The sequence below is a fragment of the Agelaius phoeniceus genome, chromosome 15 (genome assembly GCF_051311805.1).
Source record: "Agelaius phoeniceus isolate bAgePho1 chromosome 15, bAgePho1.hap1, whole genome shotgun sequence".
Classification (NCBI taxonomy): domain Eukaryota; kingdom Metazoa; phylum Chordata; class Aves; order Passeriformes; family Icteridae; genus Agelaius; species Agelaius phoeniceus.
The window spans coordinates 9,660,641-9,679,173 of NC_135279.1; the positions used below are offsets into that span (position 1 = coordinate 9,660,641).

Below are 18,533 nucleotides of genomic sequence, written 5' to 3' on the forward strand. Positions count from 1 at the left end.
AGCCCACACGGTGCCACGGCTCCTCCTGAGTCCCTGCTGTGGCTCATGCAGCTCACAGCCTGACACTGCCACTTGGGCTTGTTAAAAAAGAGCCCAAGACAAAAAAATACCTCGAACCCAACCCTGAATCATTCTGGTATTTTGTGGAATCTGATTCACTGATGGAAACCATTCAAAACACCCACCACCCGCAACTATAGATATCTCCAGTGCTCTCCCACCTCCAGGAAGCACTGATGGAAAAGCTGCCCAAAAGATGAGCAAATGGCTCTCTTTAGAACTAAAAAAACCCAAAACTGTTCACACAGAGGGTGAAGCCCAGGTGCTGCTGCTGCCATCCCAGCACCACACAGCTTCCCCTTGAAGCCCAACCAGTAAAACCTCCCCGGGTCCACGAGGGACCCAGGAGACCCTCACGTGGCTGCCTTCCCCTTGTCAAGGTTTCCCCAAAAGCAGGAGGCCCACAGACTCCCCCCAGCAAGAGCCTGAAGCATTAGCACTCAATTCTAAAAATAAAATTATTTTCCTCCAGGCAGCAAAATAAAATGAAATCCCACGCTCACACAGTGGGGAAGCTGGGACAGAAACCCTGTGATGTGAGACTGCACTGGTGGAGCTGGAAGGTCCCACCACTCCCCAGACAAAGCAGAGGAGGAGGAGGAAGCTGGGGGTCTGTGCAAGCCCACCCCTATGGTGAGCACAGGACTGCAGACCCACACCCCACCCAGCCACCAGCCAAGTCTTGCACACAGTGCTGGTCACCTGAATGTGCTAAAGATCCCACTGGGGTTCCATAAAAACCATAAAGAAGAATAAGCATATTAAAGGACAAGGAGACATAAAATATCCCAGAGACCAGAGAATAAGGAGGAAGGGGCACTTCAGCCTCTGGCTGAGTGTTTCTGTGGGCACTTATAAATTCCTGGGGGTAAGAAAGTTGCCCCGAATCTCAGGTTGCCCCGAATCCATGGGACTTGGAGCAACCTGAGATAGTGAAGGTGTCCCTGGGTTTTCCTCTTTCTTGATGAAGGCTGGGGTTTCCCACCACTTCCTCAGCCACCATTTGTGGTGGAAACTGATCCTTCTCTTTTGGTTGCAAGGTGCTTTTGCCCTTCTCATTCCCTGAGAGTTCATTACTCCTTGACTGAAGCAGTGACAGCCACTGCAGCCCTCACTCCTTCAGGAGACTGTGCCAGTAATAATTTCAATCTCTTGCATTTTCAGAGGTTTCAGCAAATTCAGATGGCAATGCTGGGAAATATGAAGATAGAGGAGATAAGGTAAAATTTCCTGTAAGTTTCTACTTCCTTACTCCCAGATGGGGGTAAGGAAGTAAGAAAAGCAAATTTGCTGTCTGCCAGCTATCCAAGACCCCACTGCTGTCCCCACTCCTCTGGAGCTGCAAGGAAAGCTTACCAGGTGTCCAGAGCAGCCCAGGGGAAGGGATGGGCAGGGATGGGAGGAACCCAGAGGAGGAGGGTCTCAGGGCTTCTGCTGCTCAGAGTGACCCCAAGATGTGTTAGAAAGTCTTTTTTCCCAGCCTGGCGGTCAAAGAAGGAGTCAGAACTCTTCAGTTCTCGTTCTCAAGGTTGCTTATTATTTCTTATCTATAAAATTCTTCCTCTGACCGCCTCAGGTCTGTCTGACAGGCTGGGTTGAGGCACACTGGCCACCCTCAGGGTGGTGTTATCTTTTTATACTAAAAACTACATGTACATTGCTTACCATAACTTCCCAATACCTATCACCTATGTCAGACAGTGAGCTTCTACTCTAAACCAATCTAAAAGTGCCAGCATCACAGCAGAAGATGGAGGCCAAGAAGAAGAAGAAGGAGGAGAAAGGCTGGACACATCCAGATTCCTCCATCTTGCCTCCTGAACCCCCGTTCTAAAAAATCCCAAAAAATCTATTTCTCACCCTGTCACCAACTTATTATTCTACTTAAACTCTCTTGACTTATAATTCTTCATATAAAGGTTGGTAATTGTTTTTTTCTAAGGGCTAAATCAAAGGCACAGGGCTCTTGGGCTCTGTGCCAAGGTCTCTGAGCCCCCTGGGCAGGGTCTCGAGCCCTGCAGGGCAGCCAGAGGAATTTCCTGGGTTCTGACAGGAGGGTACCAGAGTGTGATGAGCAGAGCCACGCCCCAGGGCTCACCTGGTGCATGTGTCACAGAACAGCATCTCAGTGCTGCCATGCTCCCCCAGGGCTCACCTGGTGCACACAGACATTGCACTTGTCACAGAACACCATCTCAGTGCTGCCATGCTCCCCCCCAGGGCTCACCTGGTGCACACAGACATTGCACTTGTCACAGAACACCATCCCAGTGCTGCCATGCTCCCCCAGGGCTCACCTGGTGCACACAGACATTGCACTTGTCACAGAACACCATCTCGTTGCCGTCCTCCCCCTCGGGCGAGCGGCACACGTCGCACACCACGTCCTCGTCGTACTCGATGCCCAAGCCCTCCTCGGTCTCGATGGCCATGTTCATGTTCTCATAGCACATGGTCTCCAGCTCCTCCAGCACTCGCTCCAGGGTGGGCTCATCCAGCTCAGGCTTTTCTGCAAGGCAGAAGGCAGAGAGTGAAGGCAGAGCCACCAAAGCAGCTCCAGCACGGGCGCCCACCCGCCTTTGGGCAGTGTTTGGCCAGGGGCTGAGCATTTCAGATGGAAAGTCAAGAGCAAATCCACAGCCAGGGCGAAACGGCTGCTCCTACCTCGGGATGCAGTTTGTGTTTCATAGACAGTAACAAAATATTGCTGCTGGCTGAGAGGAAGGAAACCCATTCAGCTGAAGCAATGCGGATAATTGGGGCTGACAGTTTCAATGTTCAAGGAGACAAGTTTTGCAAAGATGCTTTCTGCAGAGAGGGCTCAGACAAGCTTTGGCAACAGAAAGTCAGTGCTTTAATTGTTAAGACTGAAAATTGACCATTTTAAGGCCAATTAAACGGAAATGTAAAACCGAAGCCAAAGGCAGAAACTGAGCATTAATGAGGGGGGGGTTTCTGGTGTTTGGGTTTAGTGAAAGCAGGAGGTCAGACCCAGGTGGGTCTTTTATTCCCCCCACACCAGGATCTTTAATGGAGAGAGGTGGCAGAGATGCTTTACCAGAGCTTTCTCCACAGAGACAACTAGGAATGTAAGGTCAATAACTAGCAGAGGTTTTTTAGAGCAGCAGCCTCTAGCAGAGAGACACCCAGCTGCCTTTAGACAGGACATGCTGCTGCCCTGTCCAAACCACCCAAAATGGTGCCACACAGAAGGCTTGTCCCAGAAGTGCTGTCTCCCACCTGCACACCAAGATCCTGGTGCCACAAATGCAATGTGAGGTCACTCCAGGCAAGAAGAAAATCTGTCAGGAGCAGGGGCGAGGCTCTCCCTGAAGGGTTAGAGGCAGAGTTAAGCCCCCATCACACCCTGTCTCCCAATGAGCTTTATGTCATCAGAGGAGAAGGGACAGGGACAACAGAAGTACCAGCAGGATGCAATACAAAACAATTAGACTTTGTAGTTCATTAGTGTGGATAGAAATATCCACAACTGGCCAGACAGTGGAGGAGCCTGACCCAAACTGTTGTCCACCCTCCTTGCTCCAAAGCAATGGAAAAAAATACCTCATTTGTAAGCAGAGATGGAAAAAAAAAGGGCTTGAGGAAGAACCCACAAGGACCAGTTACTAATTAAATGTCCAGTGAAAATTCTGGCATCCTGGTCATCTCTCAAGCCACAGTGTGATGTCCCTGTTCTGGGCTGAACTCTGGCCTGCTCCAAAGCCCCAAGGGATGGGGTTGCAGGGGTCCCAGCACCTCTGGCTGGATGGGGCTGGCAGAGGCTGCATCTTTCCCCCCATAGCCACTGATCAAGTGAAAAAACTCTGTCAAGGGGGAAAGCACCACGTAGGCGAGCTCAGCAAGCAAACACACCATTGTCTGCCTTTTTAAGCTCTTCCCCAATGTTTCACTGGCACGGTTTCCCTTGGCTTGACAAGTCCCTGCAAACATCCAGCCTGGCATTTTACATGTCTATGTCGAGTCTGAGATACCATCTAAGACAGACAACACTGCTCCCTATCACAGCCCTTGCAGGAGCTGGGGCTGCTGTGCTGCAGCGTGCCAAGGAACCTGCTGATACCTGCTGGATTCCACAGCAGCCTGGAGATGGGTGTGGGATCTGAGCCCCAGGCTGGCACAGGCTGCCTGGGGCCTCTGCAGCTCAGCAATGTGAAGCATCCTGCACTAGCACAGCGAGTTCTGAGCACCAGGGCTGGGATGGAGCCACCATCTTGCTCTTGGCACCGCTCCTGTTGGATGTCATGGAAACATGGAAGGGTTGAGCTTGGAAGGGACCTTAAAGATCTTCCTGTTCCAGCCTCTCTTCCACGGGCAGGGACAAATTCCAGTAGACCAGGTTGCTCCAAGCCCTGTCCAAGTGTTTGCTTGAACACTTGCAGCCACAGCTTCTCTGGGTAACCTGTGCCAGGGCCTCCCAACCCTCACAGGGAAAAATTTATTTCCAATATCTAATCTAAATCAATTCTCTTTTAACTCAAAGCCATCCGCCCTTGTTCTGTCATTGCCTGCATGTTACAGAGAAAGTCAGAGTGTTATTTTTGCCTTAATGGAGTCCCTTTACAAACACACCACCCGAGGTGCACTTGCTTAACATGACTTTATGTGAGTATTAAACCAGTCCAGCAAGAATATCCTCCTCTTGGTCAGGGTTTCAACTCCCCATCTGTGAGTATGAGCCTGAGCACCAGAGTGCCAGTCTGGAGTTATCCATTTCTCCCAACACTTCAGGCTCTGCTCTTCTGGAAAGCAAAACGATCGTCAAGGTGTTCCCAGTGCTTTTCCCCACACACTTCCCAGAGCTGCCCTGTGCTCATGGGAGAGGGCAGGCAGAGAGCTGGCAGCTGCAGGCAGCATGAGGAAGGAAAGGGAGGGGGTTTTCCACAGGAATCACGAACTCAACCTTGCCCAGGGTCAGGATCATGCTGGCATTGCCACTGTTCACTTCACCTCGAGTGGAAAGAAGCAGCACCCATCCCACCTCCCGAATTTTCCACCATCGCCTGCCTAACCCTGGGGAGAAAGTTCATGCTGATCCCAAAACTCCTGCCAGAGGAAGGGCAGAGGCAGAGGGAGAGCAGTGCCTCGGTGGGGCTCCCCCATCAGCCTCTGTGGCATGCAGCTACTGCAGCCCTAGATGGGAGTATGGATATCACACACACACACACACACACAGAGGCACTCTCCCACTCCATTTAGGTGTAATTACATCAGGAATGTGTTTGCCAAGCCTCATCCCAAACACCTCGGAGCTCATTGAATTGACAATTGCACTTGATGGGGATGAAGCGATTAATCGTTTGTGAAACACTAAACAATGGGGCCTGGGGGTGAAATGCTTTTTCCATTTGTGCTCGATTTATCTCCTTCTGTATCACATGAAGTTTGTGCTACTAAACTGCATTCATAAAATTGTCATCTTTCTGGCTGCAAAAGCTCTCTCTTTATTGATCGTGGCCAGCTAAACAGCAAACAAAAAATCCTCCACCAAAGCACTCCCTGTGTGCACATGCACAAGTGACACTATTATTGTCCCCAGAGAAGGAAAGCAAAGACAGACAACTGATCTTGGCTACTATTAACAATCCAGTGATGTCCACATTTGGGACCATCCCCAGTGGACTCTACCTGCTGACCAAGAGAACAGTATTTTCACCTGGTTAAGGTGTGCCAAGGTCTTAGAAAAGAAAACAAAATTATTCTGAGCCCCCACAGAAGACAGCAGTGATAGCCATAAACTTCTTCAGAGTTTGTCTGGAGAGATGCAGGCAGAGGTGAGGCTTCAATCCTGTGCCAATATAATCCCTGGCTATTTAGCTCAAAACACTGACACAGGAGGAGAATGTCCCATCACCCCTTCCAGGAGGCCACCCACACCCTTTCCTCATTAACACGGAGTTCATTAACCATGATGGGCTTTGATGTGGCCACCCAGCCTCCCTGGAACACCCCAGTATTGCCCACAGTGGGGAGGGCTGTAATCCAGGGAATGCTGCCTCCCACGGCATCTCAGAGCAGAAACTCTGTCCCGTTTGGTTTGCACAGGGCAGGATGCTGCAGGGCAGCACCTTCCCAGCTAAAGGAAGCACCTGAAAATGGGGCTGGCTTCAGAAATGGAAGAGAAGAAGTGACAGATAATGATGCACTACAGGAGGTCTCCAGATCTGATTCATGAAAAGGAAACATGAAAGAACTTTGCTCCAAGCAAAAAAAGTCATTCCTGTGTGTCTGTGTCAGGGTCTGCTGTGATCCCTGCAGCTCCACAGCATCCCCATCACCCCAGGGGATCCCAGCTCCACACAGCTCAGCCCTTACAGCTGCCCACACAGCACCTGAAACACGGAATTTTAACCCTCTGTCCCAAAGGAACTGGGGTTACTGGGCTGGCCCTGCAGGCACAGTGCCAGGCTGGGGACAAGCACCAGGCACATTCCTTCGCACAACGCCGCCCTCCTTACAATTATTCCTCTAATATCCTAATTTATGTGGCATGAAGGAGCAATATTCTTCTGCTAAATGAATTCTCAGCTACTCCTTGTCGTGGTGTGAGCCAACTCACTGCGAGGGGAGGAAAAAAAATAGCTGGAGAGCCACCTTTCACAAAATAGAGACCTATTTCTGACTGAACTGTGCTCCACTAATATCAATTTACTGAAACAATAAATCCTTTCCCCCTGTGGAGAATACCTGGAGATGGAAACAGCTCATGAACAAACAGCTATCAGGACTGCAGGCTGGGCCATTCACTGATTCACAGACTATAAACCTGGGAGTCCACTTTTCAAGAAATATATATATATATATATATAAAAAAGAAGTAAAATTACTGCTTTTTAAAAGTATAAATTAAAAAGGGAAAGCAATTGTGAGATGATGTAGGCTTGTCTCTGACTGTCTTTGAAAACCTGAAAGAATGACAGGTCCCTGATGGGATGGGGTGCTCACACATGGTACAGGGACCACACACTCCAGCAATCTCCTTCAGCTCCCTGGCCCTCCAGCTGGCCCCAGGCAAGCCACCTCAAACCCGTCTGCTTTGTCACCTGTGGGGACACCAGCCACCCTGCCCGGGCTGAGTGCCCCCCTGGGCATCCTTCAGGGACATCAGGGGATGACCTGAGCCAACCTCCTGAGCACCACACCAGACCCACCTGGGACTCCCAGAGCCACCTCCAGCCCACCACCTGCAGCCACACAGCCCTTGGACGATGCAGCAATTGCACATTAACCTTTTATCAGTGTTATTTATAAACAGACCCGGCACGTAAAGTGTGACCAACACACAAACAGTGAACTGAGCATCCACGGTGAAGCCTCCAGACATTTTGTTACAAACACAGCCTGCTAATGCACTTAAAAGATTTACAGGAACCAATTATCACCCTTTCTGCCACCCACCGACATCAATTATTGCTCAAATTTAAGATGATGACAAAATGTTTCAGAAGGCACTTTAGAAGCTGCTGCCTCTCTGCAGCGATGCTTGGCTCTGACAGGGCTGTCCTGGAGCACTCCTGATGAAAGCCTCCTCACCTCATCAGCAGCAAAACTGGAGTACTGCTGCAAACTACTGCAATTACTGCCAGGAATTTATGGAAACAGCAAAACAGCGACTTGATGTAAAAACTGATTGTGCTGAAAATGTGGAGGGAAAATGTCTTAAGGGTCTCCCACTGATCTCCAAGCCTGCTAATCTATACATTAATACATCACATACAAACAATTAATACATTCATTTACACATTATATTGATTATCTGTATCTCTGAGGAGATAAACAAGCTCAGATTCAGAGGCCTGTGGTGTTTTACAGAGGGGAATGGCTTCAAACTGACAGAGGGCAGGGTGAGATGGGCATTAGGAAGAAATTCTTCCCTCTGAGGGTGCTGAGGCCCTGGCACAGGTTGCCCAGGGAAGCTGTGGCTGCCCCATCCCTGGAAGTGTCCAAGGCCAGGTTGGAAGGGGTTTGGAGCAATCTGGGACAGTGGAAGGTGTCCCTGCCCATGGCAGGGGGGTTGGAATGGGATGAGCTTTAAGGTCCCTTCCAAACCAAACCATTCTACAATTCCATCCTGGGGTGTCCTGCACAGTGGGACATGGACACATAGTGGTGGGCAGCAGCTGCTTGCAAACAGGCTCTGCCTGGGGAGTGCCAACTTGCTGCCTCAGGGTGAAAAAGGGGCTCCCAGAATCCCAAAAGGATGCAGTGGGGTGGCAGCAGCCTCGGAGTGTGACACCCAAGAATGCCAGGGTGGGAAGCAGCCGCTCTGTGAGGAGCGGGACTGACAGCAGCCTCTGCTCCACTGAGCACATCTTGCCCAGGGTGCTCCACTGACTGCAGCTTCTTTCACATCTATTTGACCAATCTCACCTCCACCAAGGGAGGGATCAGCACATTAGCACACAGACATATCTCAAGTATGCAGCGCTGAATTCCCCCCGGAGCTTCAAAAGCAATCCATGTGACCTTTGCATGTTCCTGCCATAAAATACCAGGAACACCTCCAGCTCCAAAGATAGAAGCTGTGGTGGGCATATGTGAGCAGAATACACCATATGGATTAAGTCAAGGGAATACTTAGAAACTTCGACTCTGCCTTCAGCAAAATTGATTCCGACAACAATTTTAGCAATTTCTTGAGGATTTTCCGTGTGTTTATGAAGTGCCCATCACTGCAAAAGGATCTTTCAGCCTTGGTCTTTGAAGTCTCTCTAGCTCCACTCTTACTATAGCTTTGGATTTAGTGGAGATCACAAAACACAGCATAAAATGTTAATGTAAAAACGAAGACTTATGGCATGGCTGCTGTCTAAAAGGACAGGCCTGTGCTGCCTGGAGTGGCATGGACATTAATCTGGCTCCAGGCTCCATTCAGTCTTCTTCAGATCCATTTTTTTTACAATCTCATATTGCAGCAGCAACAAATAAAACACTTAGGCATGCCTAAATACTGACTTCATCTCTAGGACACAAAGGTTCTTTAAACAGCACATTTCCATCGAGTACAGCAACAGCTACTGAGGCATATTACTAGGGGGTTTAAAACTATTTAAAGCTGTTTTATGTTTAAAACTTTTGCTTTTCATGTGAAACCTTTGCTTTCTGGAGCAATTCCACTTAATTGGGAGAGGAGTCAGCAGGCAGAATGCAGAGAGCTGGAGCTATCTGGAGGTTTATCTGATCTTGGTGATAAAATTCCATCCCTGGGGTGACCTAAAAAGGACTGGAAAAGGCATGTGCTGTGTGCTATGTAGTCCCACGAAAGGCGAGCTGGATGATCTCATAGGTGTTTTCCAGCTCTCCTCCCCACACATCCTCAGGAGCCAGTCAGAGATCTGGATCCTTCTTTGTCATTAAATATTTTGGGAATGACATATTGTACCCCTGCACAGCCCAGTGACAACAGTTCAGCCAAACACCCATGAAGAATTTAAACTTCTGCCTACCTCCTAAATTAACGCTGGGGGATAACTCCTGACTCCTCTGAATGGGAGGACAGGCTGCCATTCTCTAGTTAAGTCATGTTAATGATCTTGGAGATTAGCAAAGCAGGTTTGGAAATCTCAGGGAGTCATTAACAGTGTCATTAATGTCAAGGGCTTCCGGGAGAAAGAGCTATTTATGGACTGCCTCGGGCCAACCCTCTGCCTTGGGTGCTGAAGGGCACCCAAATCCCACCCTGGCTTTTCCCATCTGGGAAGCAGAGGGAGCAAAGTCCCTGCTCTGGCCCAGCCCAGGAGCTCAGCAGCAACAGATTTGCCAGAACAATTTTCCTCTATGAGCACCCAAATCCCATCACTTCCACGGGCAGGAAGATGCACCCCCTTAGAGAAGCCCAATGACCTCCAGCCTCCACAGCAGGCACAGCTCCCATGGGTGATGAACCATGATCCTGCAGCCAGGAGCACCAGCTCCCATCCTGCTTCCCACCTGCCAAACCCCCAGCTCCCCACAGCAGCAGGGATGGGGCATTATCAAAGCCACATCTTTTCCTTTCCAAGCCACTGGAAAAATGCACCAGCCCTTGCACTGCTAGAGAAGTTGGGAGGACTGGGGGAGGGGGAAAGATACCAGAATCTATTGGGCTGAAGCTGAACCTGAAGTGGATTTCACATGCCAAACACTGGTTTTCAAAGCTACTCTCTCCCCAGCATACTTAAGGCTCAGCCAGGAATGACAGAGCTCCCTCAGTGACAGGAATGGGCAGGAGAGGCAGGAATGGGCAGTGATGCTCTCTGTACTACCACTGTTGGGATCACCCCAGTCCTTATCACCATCTAGAGCTGGTGAGCAGGAAGGCTCAAGGGCTTCCTCACATTCTGTGGTTTCATCCACCCTGGACAAACATCTCCTGAGGACACTCCTTGGAAAAGGTGACTGGCTGATAAATGATGAGATGGAGGGAAAAAAGTGCAGCTTGCTCAGCATGGCTGAGGGTCAGCAGCAAAGCATTGCCTGTGTCCTGCCCTGGGATTGATTCCCTGGGATGCTGAGGCACCAGCCACACCACACCTGCACAGAGCAGGGCTGTGGCTGGGATGGAGCTCAGCCTAAAGCTCCCCTCCTAAACTCAACTCACCCCCAAGGCAGAGCTGCTGGAGAAGCTGCCCCTCCACCCCAGCACTCGTGGGGCTGGCACATGCCAGCCCAAAGGTGACATGGGGACAGCCAGCTCCTGTCTGGGCTGGGGCAGGACCTTCCTTTCAACCTTCCATCACCCCAGGAGCTCCACAGCTGGAAACTGCATTTGAAACCTAATACTCTGAAGAAATAATAAAGCAAAGCAAATCTAATCCAACTGAGCTGGAGAAGCCAAATCTCTGCCGTCTTCACTTCTAGAGACTTATGAAATACACACAAGAGGAAGTGGAAATAGAGACAACGCTTCTCTGGAGCCCAGAGAAGTTCTGATGGCCATGCAGCCATGGAGATGGTGAGGGAAATGCAGCAGGGGATACAGTGAAGGCACAGTGAGGTCAGGATGATGCCCAGTGTGGCTGAAGGTGGTTTCTTGCTGCAGCAACAGCAGCTGTGCATGGTTAGGAAGGGTGGATCCTCTGCAAGTCCTGAGCAGGACTGAGGCACTTGGCTCTATCCAGCAGCACCCTCTGCTCTGCACAAGGACTTCACTGTAGCTGCCAGTGCCTCAAAACCTGTGTGTGCTAATGACAGAGCTGAGGCTGCTAATACAGGACCAGCTAATGAGGGCAGAACTGACTTGTGACTTCTCTGTGATGCTACAGGCTCCACAATGTTGAGATTATGGGAAATCCAATATACAGGATACCTTTACCAGATAATCAGACAAACTGTGAAAGCAGCTTCTAAAACTTTCTCAAGGTCATGGTAACAAAATTTCATTGTAAATCAGGAGTACACCAGAAGGACAGATCTTCCAAAACCAGCATCAGTCAATGCCATGGCCAACTTCTGAGCTCACTTGTGCTCCATGCAAGCTCATTGAACTGCATCTTCCTGACCTCACCCTGAATCCTGCTGCAGCCCTCAACCAGCTGCCTGGGAGAGCCAGCACAATCCTCCTGCTCCTCAGGGCACTATCCCATCTGCTCAAGCACCTGATAAAATCCTTTTTCCCACTCCTGAAAGGCCTTTGCCACCAGGACTAACCCTTCATGTAGGCATGCTTGAGCCTTCACTGACCTCACAAGGTGAATGCTTTATTGAGGTTATTACTCTTACCTGCAGGGCAGCAGCCACACCACAGCAACCCTTCCCTAACAAGGACTGGAAAATCCCTCCACAGTCTGGCAGGACTACACACACCCAGGGGTCTGTGCCAACAAATCTGCCCAGCAGACCATGCTAAGCACCACTGCCAGTGGTCAAATTCCAAGCTCAGGTACTTGGACTCGACCAAAATCCACTAAAGGATTTGAAGAATGTGCAGTGATATAACAGCAGTGATGCAGGCAATGTTATGCTGTGATTATCTGGAGATGCCTGGAACAGGAAACAATCAGAACCAGGGTTTCTGACATTTCTTCTTCAAGGCCTTTAGTTCCACATGCTTACTCAAAAATGCCCACTGTGGGACACCCAGGCCAGAGAGAACACAAACCCAGCAATACTCACCCATCTCCTTGAGCTCCATGTTAACAAGTTCCAACCAGCAGGCATCGAGCTCGTCCAGGTCATAGCGGCTCATTCCCTGCAGGTAAGTCCTTGTAGCTTCTGAGATCTCAGAGCCAGGCAGGCTGCTGGGTGAAACCTGTGAAAGTGAGCTCTCCAGCTGGGGGATGATCCTGGAAGAAAAGAAGGGGAGGTTGAGAAAATTCTGTTTCTTGCCATGGAGGGTGAGAGCACACTGGGCACCTGACTCCATGAAGGAAAACAAAGCCACTGCACCTGAAGTCAGTCCAAGCACTGACAGATGGCCTCAGGAGAGCAACTACAGCAAGAGTGCTCCCATTCATCCACAGAAATTACTCTTTACATGAGAAAAATGAGGTGCAGTGGACATGATGCTCCAAGTACTCACAGCAAGCCCCCAGGCATTAACTGCTCCATGAACACCTCCAGTGTGCCATACACTGCAGTGCCACAGCCACTGGGCAGCTCTTTAGCACTCCTGGCACTGGGGAACATCCCATGGTGGCCTCTGAGATTTGTTCTGAGTGCTCTCTAATCACAACCACAGGGATGGGGAGAGGAGCTGCCTCATCTGCTGCAAACTCCCTGCACAGAGAGCAAGCAGGCACTGGCTGTCAGCTCTTCTGCCTTTCCTTGGCAGCTCTGCAGCAATATGCATGAGACTTGCCATGCACATGTCAACAGTGTCACGCCTCATGACATGCAAGCAGAGGACAAGCTGGAAATGAGAAGCAGCCTGTGGTGCCAGCTGACAGATCTGAGAGAGGTTGGGAGCTGGAGCTTGCTGCAGGATTTGCACAGCTCACGTTTCCTCCCTGAAATCCACCTCCTGGCACAGACAGCAAGCCAGAAAGATGCTGCAAAGAAACAGCAACCAAACATTACTCACTGCAGCACATCAGCCCCCTCCAAACAGCTTCTCCCCATGCAAAGCTGGGGGACCCAGCCCTGCTCTTGCACCAGTGCCAGCTGGGAAGGCTGCTGATCCCTGGAAGACTTTTATCTGCCTTCTGTCCTGCTAATGTCAGAGCATCGAGTGCCTTGTGCTCTGTGATGTGTCTGGGGCAGAGCCATGGTGTCCATCACAGAACCAGATGAGCTGTGCTACCAGGTGCTCCAAGGTCTGTATGTGCCAAGGAGAGACACCTGAGCCCAGCTGTCCTCGGGAATGAGACCCCACCTGCCTTGCCAAGGTTGGGAAGGAAATCTGTGGCAGGGCAGGAAAATGAACCTGGAGTTCCTACAGAGCCAGACATGCAGTTTAATTGCTGTCCTCTGTGGTCACAAACACTGGAGGTACTTCCAGAGCCACCAGCAGGAAAAGCAACAGTTTATGGCACAGAGAGGGAAACATCAAGAAATGGGTTCTTATTATCTCTTTTACTTTACCTTCCCCACCAGTAAATTGAAAATAAACATGTGACCCAATGTCCTGAGTACAGCTCCAAATTTAAGGTAAAGAACCAAAAAGAGCCACATGGAAGGGCAGCTCTCAGTCCCCACATTTTAGAACAATCTCACTGTAATCAAGGATAGGATTTGGGGATTCACTGAGTTCTCTAACACAGACATTAGAGGTATGCTCCAGCCACAGCTTCAGGATTGGCATCTAAGGAGCTCCCAAACCCTTAAAAATCAGAGAATCACACAATAGATGGGTTCAGGGGGAACCTTGAAGATCATCCAGTTCCACCCCTCCCTGCCATGGCCAGGGACACCTTCCACTGTCCCAGGTTGCTCCAAGCCCCATCCAGCCTGGCCTAGGACACTTCCAGGGATGGAGCAGTCAACAGCTCCTCTGGGCACCCTGTGCCAGGGCCTCCCCACCCTCACAGGGAAGAATTTCTTCCTATTATCTAATCTAAATCTGCCCTCTGTCAGTTCAAAGCTATTCCCCTCTGTCTGATCACTACATACCCATCTAAGAACTCCCTGTCCAGCCTTCCTTGTAGCCCCTTTAGCCACTGGAAGATTCTATTAACAAAAAAGTAAAGCAGAAGCTGCTGGTGCAATGTGCATTGGTTCACATCAGACTGAACCTCTCCTTCCCATGAGCTCAAGTCTGGGTCATCCCTCACAGAGACAGAACCTGGGTGTGGGAGCAGCCAGGCTGGGCACAGCCTTGGTACAGGAGAGAAAAAACCAGTCCTCCACCTGCAATGACAGCTTCTGCTGGAAAGAGCTGCCTGAGCAGCACGAGGTCAGGGCCATAAGCCCTCACTAAGCCAAGTTACACAAGCTGCTCACCCAAGAGCCCCTGCAACAGGTGATGCTCTGACACCGAGCCAGCCACGGATGCTTGGGATGGCAGGAGCAAAGAGCTGCTATTTTTACCCTGGCATAAACCTGCAAAGATTAATGCTCTGTGCACCTATCAAAGGAGTAGCCTGAACAGGTCACTCACTGCATTGAGAGCACTGAAATGCACTCAGTGTGATGAGGATGCTGACGTGGCTGGAGCTGTTGTTATCTCATCACAGGGGTTCCATGCTGTTGTCTCCTATCACAAAAGTTCCAAACCTTCTTGGTGTTTCTCGTGGGCATCTCCTCAGAGCACTGACTCTTTCTTCTTCACAAAGCAGCCACTGACTCCAGTGCCCTTCTCACCCAGCCCCACCCCACTCTTTTATAGCACTCTTCTTCTCACTGGTTACAGCTGTGGCCTGTTAAGGTCAGGCCTGTTCCTAATCTTTGATAATTGGCCCAGCTCCAACTCCTTAGGGGTGAGATTATTTTCTACACTATCTTTATTTTCTTATATTCTATCCCCCTACATGGAGCAACCCCTTGGGGTTACCTCACACAGTGCATACAGCACTGCCCACCAAGAGTGGTGTGTGGGACCAGCCCCTGCCTGAGCCTGGGCACATCCCCTCCCAGCTGGGCACACAGCTCCACCTCCTTTCTGCAGGAACCTCATGGAGAAGTTTTGCTGAACGTGATGCTCAGAGACAGGAGACAAGTGACTGTCCCCTTGAGTCATGTACATGTACCTCCCCAGTGCTCCCAATACCCCCAAACCTGGATTCATGTTCAGACTCTCAAACCTGGATTCATGTTCAGACTCTCAGGTCCTGGATGTGCACAGTCCCTGGTGATGCAGAGATCACAGGAAGCTCAGGGGCTCACTGATGGTAGCAGCTCCACCAGTGCTCAGTGTCCAGCTCTTTCTGACACTGTAATTAAATGCAGTTTGCTTTGGTTTAATGGGAACTGGCACTTGTAGAGGGACACTTTGCCTCTCACCATGTCACTGATGATGAAGATCAAGGTAATGAAGACACAAACATCTAACAACTGACCAGCACTCTGTTAAAGGTTTGAAACATGCCAGTGCAGTGATGGCAGGTGCCTCTCCCCATCTGGGAGCACAGGGATCAGGGAGGGATGATCAGGTGCTGCAGCTCTCAGCAGACACTTTCCTACAAGGAATAAGCACTACTATGAACAGTATCTTCCTAAGAGGATCACTGAACTTTACTTTTGAAGTTTCCTGCCCATAACCCCATGCTGGTCTGGCAGCATGGGCTGGGATCTCCTGGAGTTAATTCAGGCTTGGGGATGCTGAGACATGTTCATGCCATTTTCTCACCATTTCAAATAGCAGCAAACAGAGAAGGTCAGAAATTAAGAAACTGAAATAGCTGCTAAATTATTTTTTATACAGTGAGAAACTTGTATAACCCTATGAAGACCTGCTGGAAGCCTGGTCCAGATCAACTCCCTGACTCATCTGCAGCACTCAGTCAAACACAAGGGTTTTATGGCTTGCAAACAATTCAGCAAACCCTAGGAGAGCCTGTGCCTGCTCCCATGAACACTGCTCCCACCCTGAGGGGAGCTGGAGGCTGCCAGATGCTGAGGCTCACATGGGGCATCCCAATGCCCTAGAGATGCACAGCCTGCCACTGATTCCTGGATCTGCTTTGGTGGATAAAATCACATTCCTAGAAAGCAGCCTACTCCTTCCTGACACACCTGCAAAGGCCTTCCTGGTGCTGAGATGTAAAGATCAGTGACTGCAGTGACAGTGCCTTAGGCCAGGAGGAGCTTTGAAAGGAAGAGATCCTACAGTTTAAGACAAGAGAGCAATCCTTTGTAAAAGACCAAGCCTTGCCTCACAGCAATACAGAAAACAGACCAAGCTGGGCACCTTCCTCACCTCCAGTAGCTTCAAGAAACTGGAGCCCAAAGAGTTGTAGGCTTTGTGCTGTCCAAGCACTGCAGTGGAGACAAAGCAATAAAAAGGGAACAAGGCACAGAGGCTGCCCTCACCAGTGTCTGTGCATCTCCTGCTGGGCTCCAAGAGCTGGGGATGTCATCAGGGCTCCCCTTTTGTGCAGCAACAGGTCTTAATCCATTGGGAAACCATGTTTCCAAACTGCTGCTGGTGGACAAAGAAATACCCAGGCTGGGTGATGAGGAGGAGTCTGCACAGGAGCCACCAACCCACCCAAATTCACCATCATGGCAAAGAATCACAGAGGCAAAGAATCACAGAGGCAAAGCCTCCACCAGAAGCCAGACCATTCACAGAAGCTCACTTACACAGGAGGAGCATTTACTCCTTTATTTATCCAGAGACACAGCATTTTTTAAAAATCCTGTATCAATCAAAGGCTCCTTTAAACGAAGGGCTGAAAGTCGGGATCAGCCTGAAAATCACAACAAACCTGAGGCCATTAGTCTGAAAGTGGGTCTCAAGGGCACTTGAGGAAAAGGAGTAAGTGGACCCCAACACTCTTGAGGATCACATCTATCCCTGGAGAAGATTACACAGTAATAAAATACACTCAGCAAATTCCCATGGTTAATCATCTCTGTAAACTGAATGCTTCACTTGGCTGAAGGGAGAAGGCTTTTTTTTTCTATATGCTCCCTTTTAATATATCAGAAATAATTAATCCTGCATAGTGTTTCTCATCTAAAAATACTTAATTTTATTACAACGAAGACATCAGTCAGTAATCTTTTCTTTACCTCCACTCCAGTCTAAATTAGTCTTGTCCAATGTCCATAAATAAGTCAGCTTAAGAAAGTCAGTGGAAAGACAGCTCTGCCAGCAGCCTTCAGTGCTGATACTGCTCCTACCACCAGCTCTGCTTATGGGGGAATTCTCCTGTGGCACACAACAGTTTTAAAAGGGCAATTTAAAGGGCTGATTTTCACTTTCTGTTTATTAAAAATAGTATCTAGCAGGCCATTTGGACTGGATGCCCCACTTTCTTATGAACTTAAGCTAACAGATTTTATACATGCTGTTGCCTCTCAACAGCAGAGCAGAATTTAAGCATTTAAGTTAGAAAAAGTGCCTGGGGGTATAAGAGTGAAGGATAGGGTTGGAGATAGTGGTGGATGGTCACAATAATGAGCCACAACCCACACACAAGGGTTTGTGATCCTCAGCATTCCCACACCCAGGTTTACTGACCATGTTACTCCTACTTCTTGTATTTTTATGGCTTCTAGTAAAGGCTATAAAACCATGAGCCAAAAACTATACTCCCAAATCTGGGCTCAAAGACAAAAGGGAAGGCCAAGAAGATAATATATATTTAGGTTTTCAATTAACTGGCCTGAAGTGCAGACTGCAAGCAAGCTGGCCTGAGCAGCTGGATGAGCCCAAAAGTGGCTTCAGGCTCACCCAGGTCTTGGTGCTAACAGGTACCTGTGCACTTCACCCTTCCCTCCTTGGCTGAAGATACTCCAGGTAACATCTGGAGCACCCTGGTCACCAGCACAGAGAGTTCAGAGCCCTGTGGGCACCCTGCTGGCACCCCTGGCATAAGGAACCTGACACCAGAGCCCAGCACCCTGCAGAGGGACCACAGGTACCCAGAGTTTGTCAACACATCCTCCTGTGGATGGAGAAGAGATGCTGGAGGCAGCTGGAGGTCCTGGAGAGGGAGGGAGAGAGGTGACACAGTGCATCTAAACAGGGCACTGTCACCAAACCCTCTTACTTTAAAACAAACAAGAACCTGAGAAGAATGAGATGGCACTGCTGGGATCACTTTGTGCAGAAAATAAATGATTTGTAGTATTTCCTTATTGGCTGCTGGAGCCAAAACCCCCTCAAGATTTGGCAACAGCCTCTGAAAATCCATGCAAGTTCATCATGCAAACATACATCAACAGAGCAGCCATGGGAAGGGGAAGCTCTGGTCTGGGAAGAGGAACCTGTGATGGCTGATGGATGAAGGGAAACCTGGATGGCCCCATCTGCCACCCATTCTGCACCATTTGTAGGCTCTCTTCATGGCAGGGGCTGCAACAAGCACATTCCTAGTGAAAAAGGCTGATGGGGGGAACTTAGCCTCAGCCCCTCCTGTGTACATCCCTGC

The 18,533-nt window shown here is 49.7% G+C and overlaps 1 protein-coding gene across 1 annotated transcript in view; it reads right to left on the reverse strand.

The window, feature by feature from the left end:
• JADE2 (jade family PHD finger 2) overlaps nt 1-18,533 on the reverse strand; it is a 71,412-nt gene that overhangs the window by 24,376 nt on the left and 28,503 nt on the right. Inside the window, 2 exon segments of the mRNA XM_054642921.2 lie at nt 2,358-2,569; nt 12,172-12,341. Of these exon segments, the coding sequence (XP_054498896.2) occupies nt 2,358-2,569; nt 12,172-12,341 (382 nt within the window).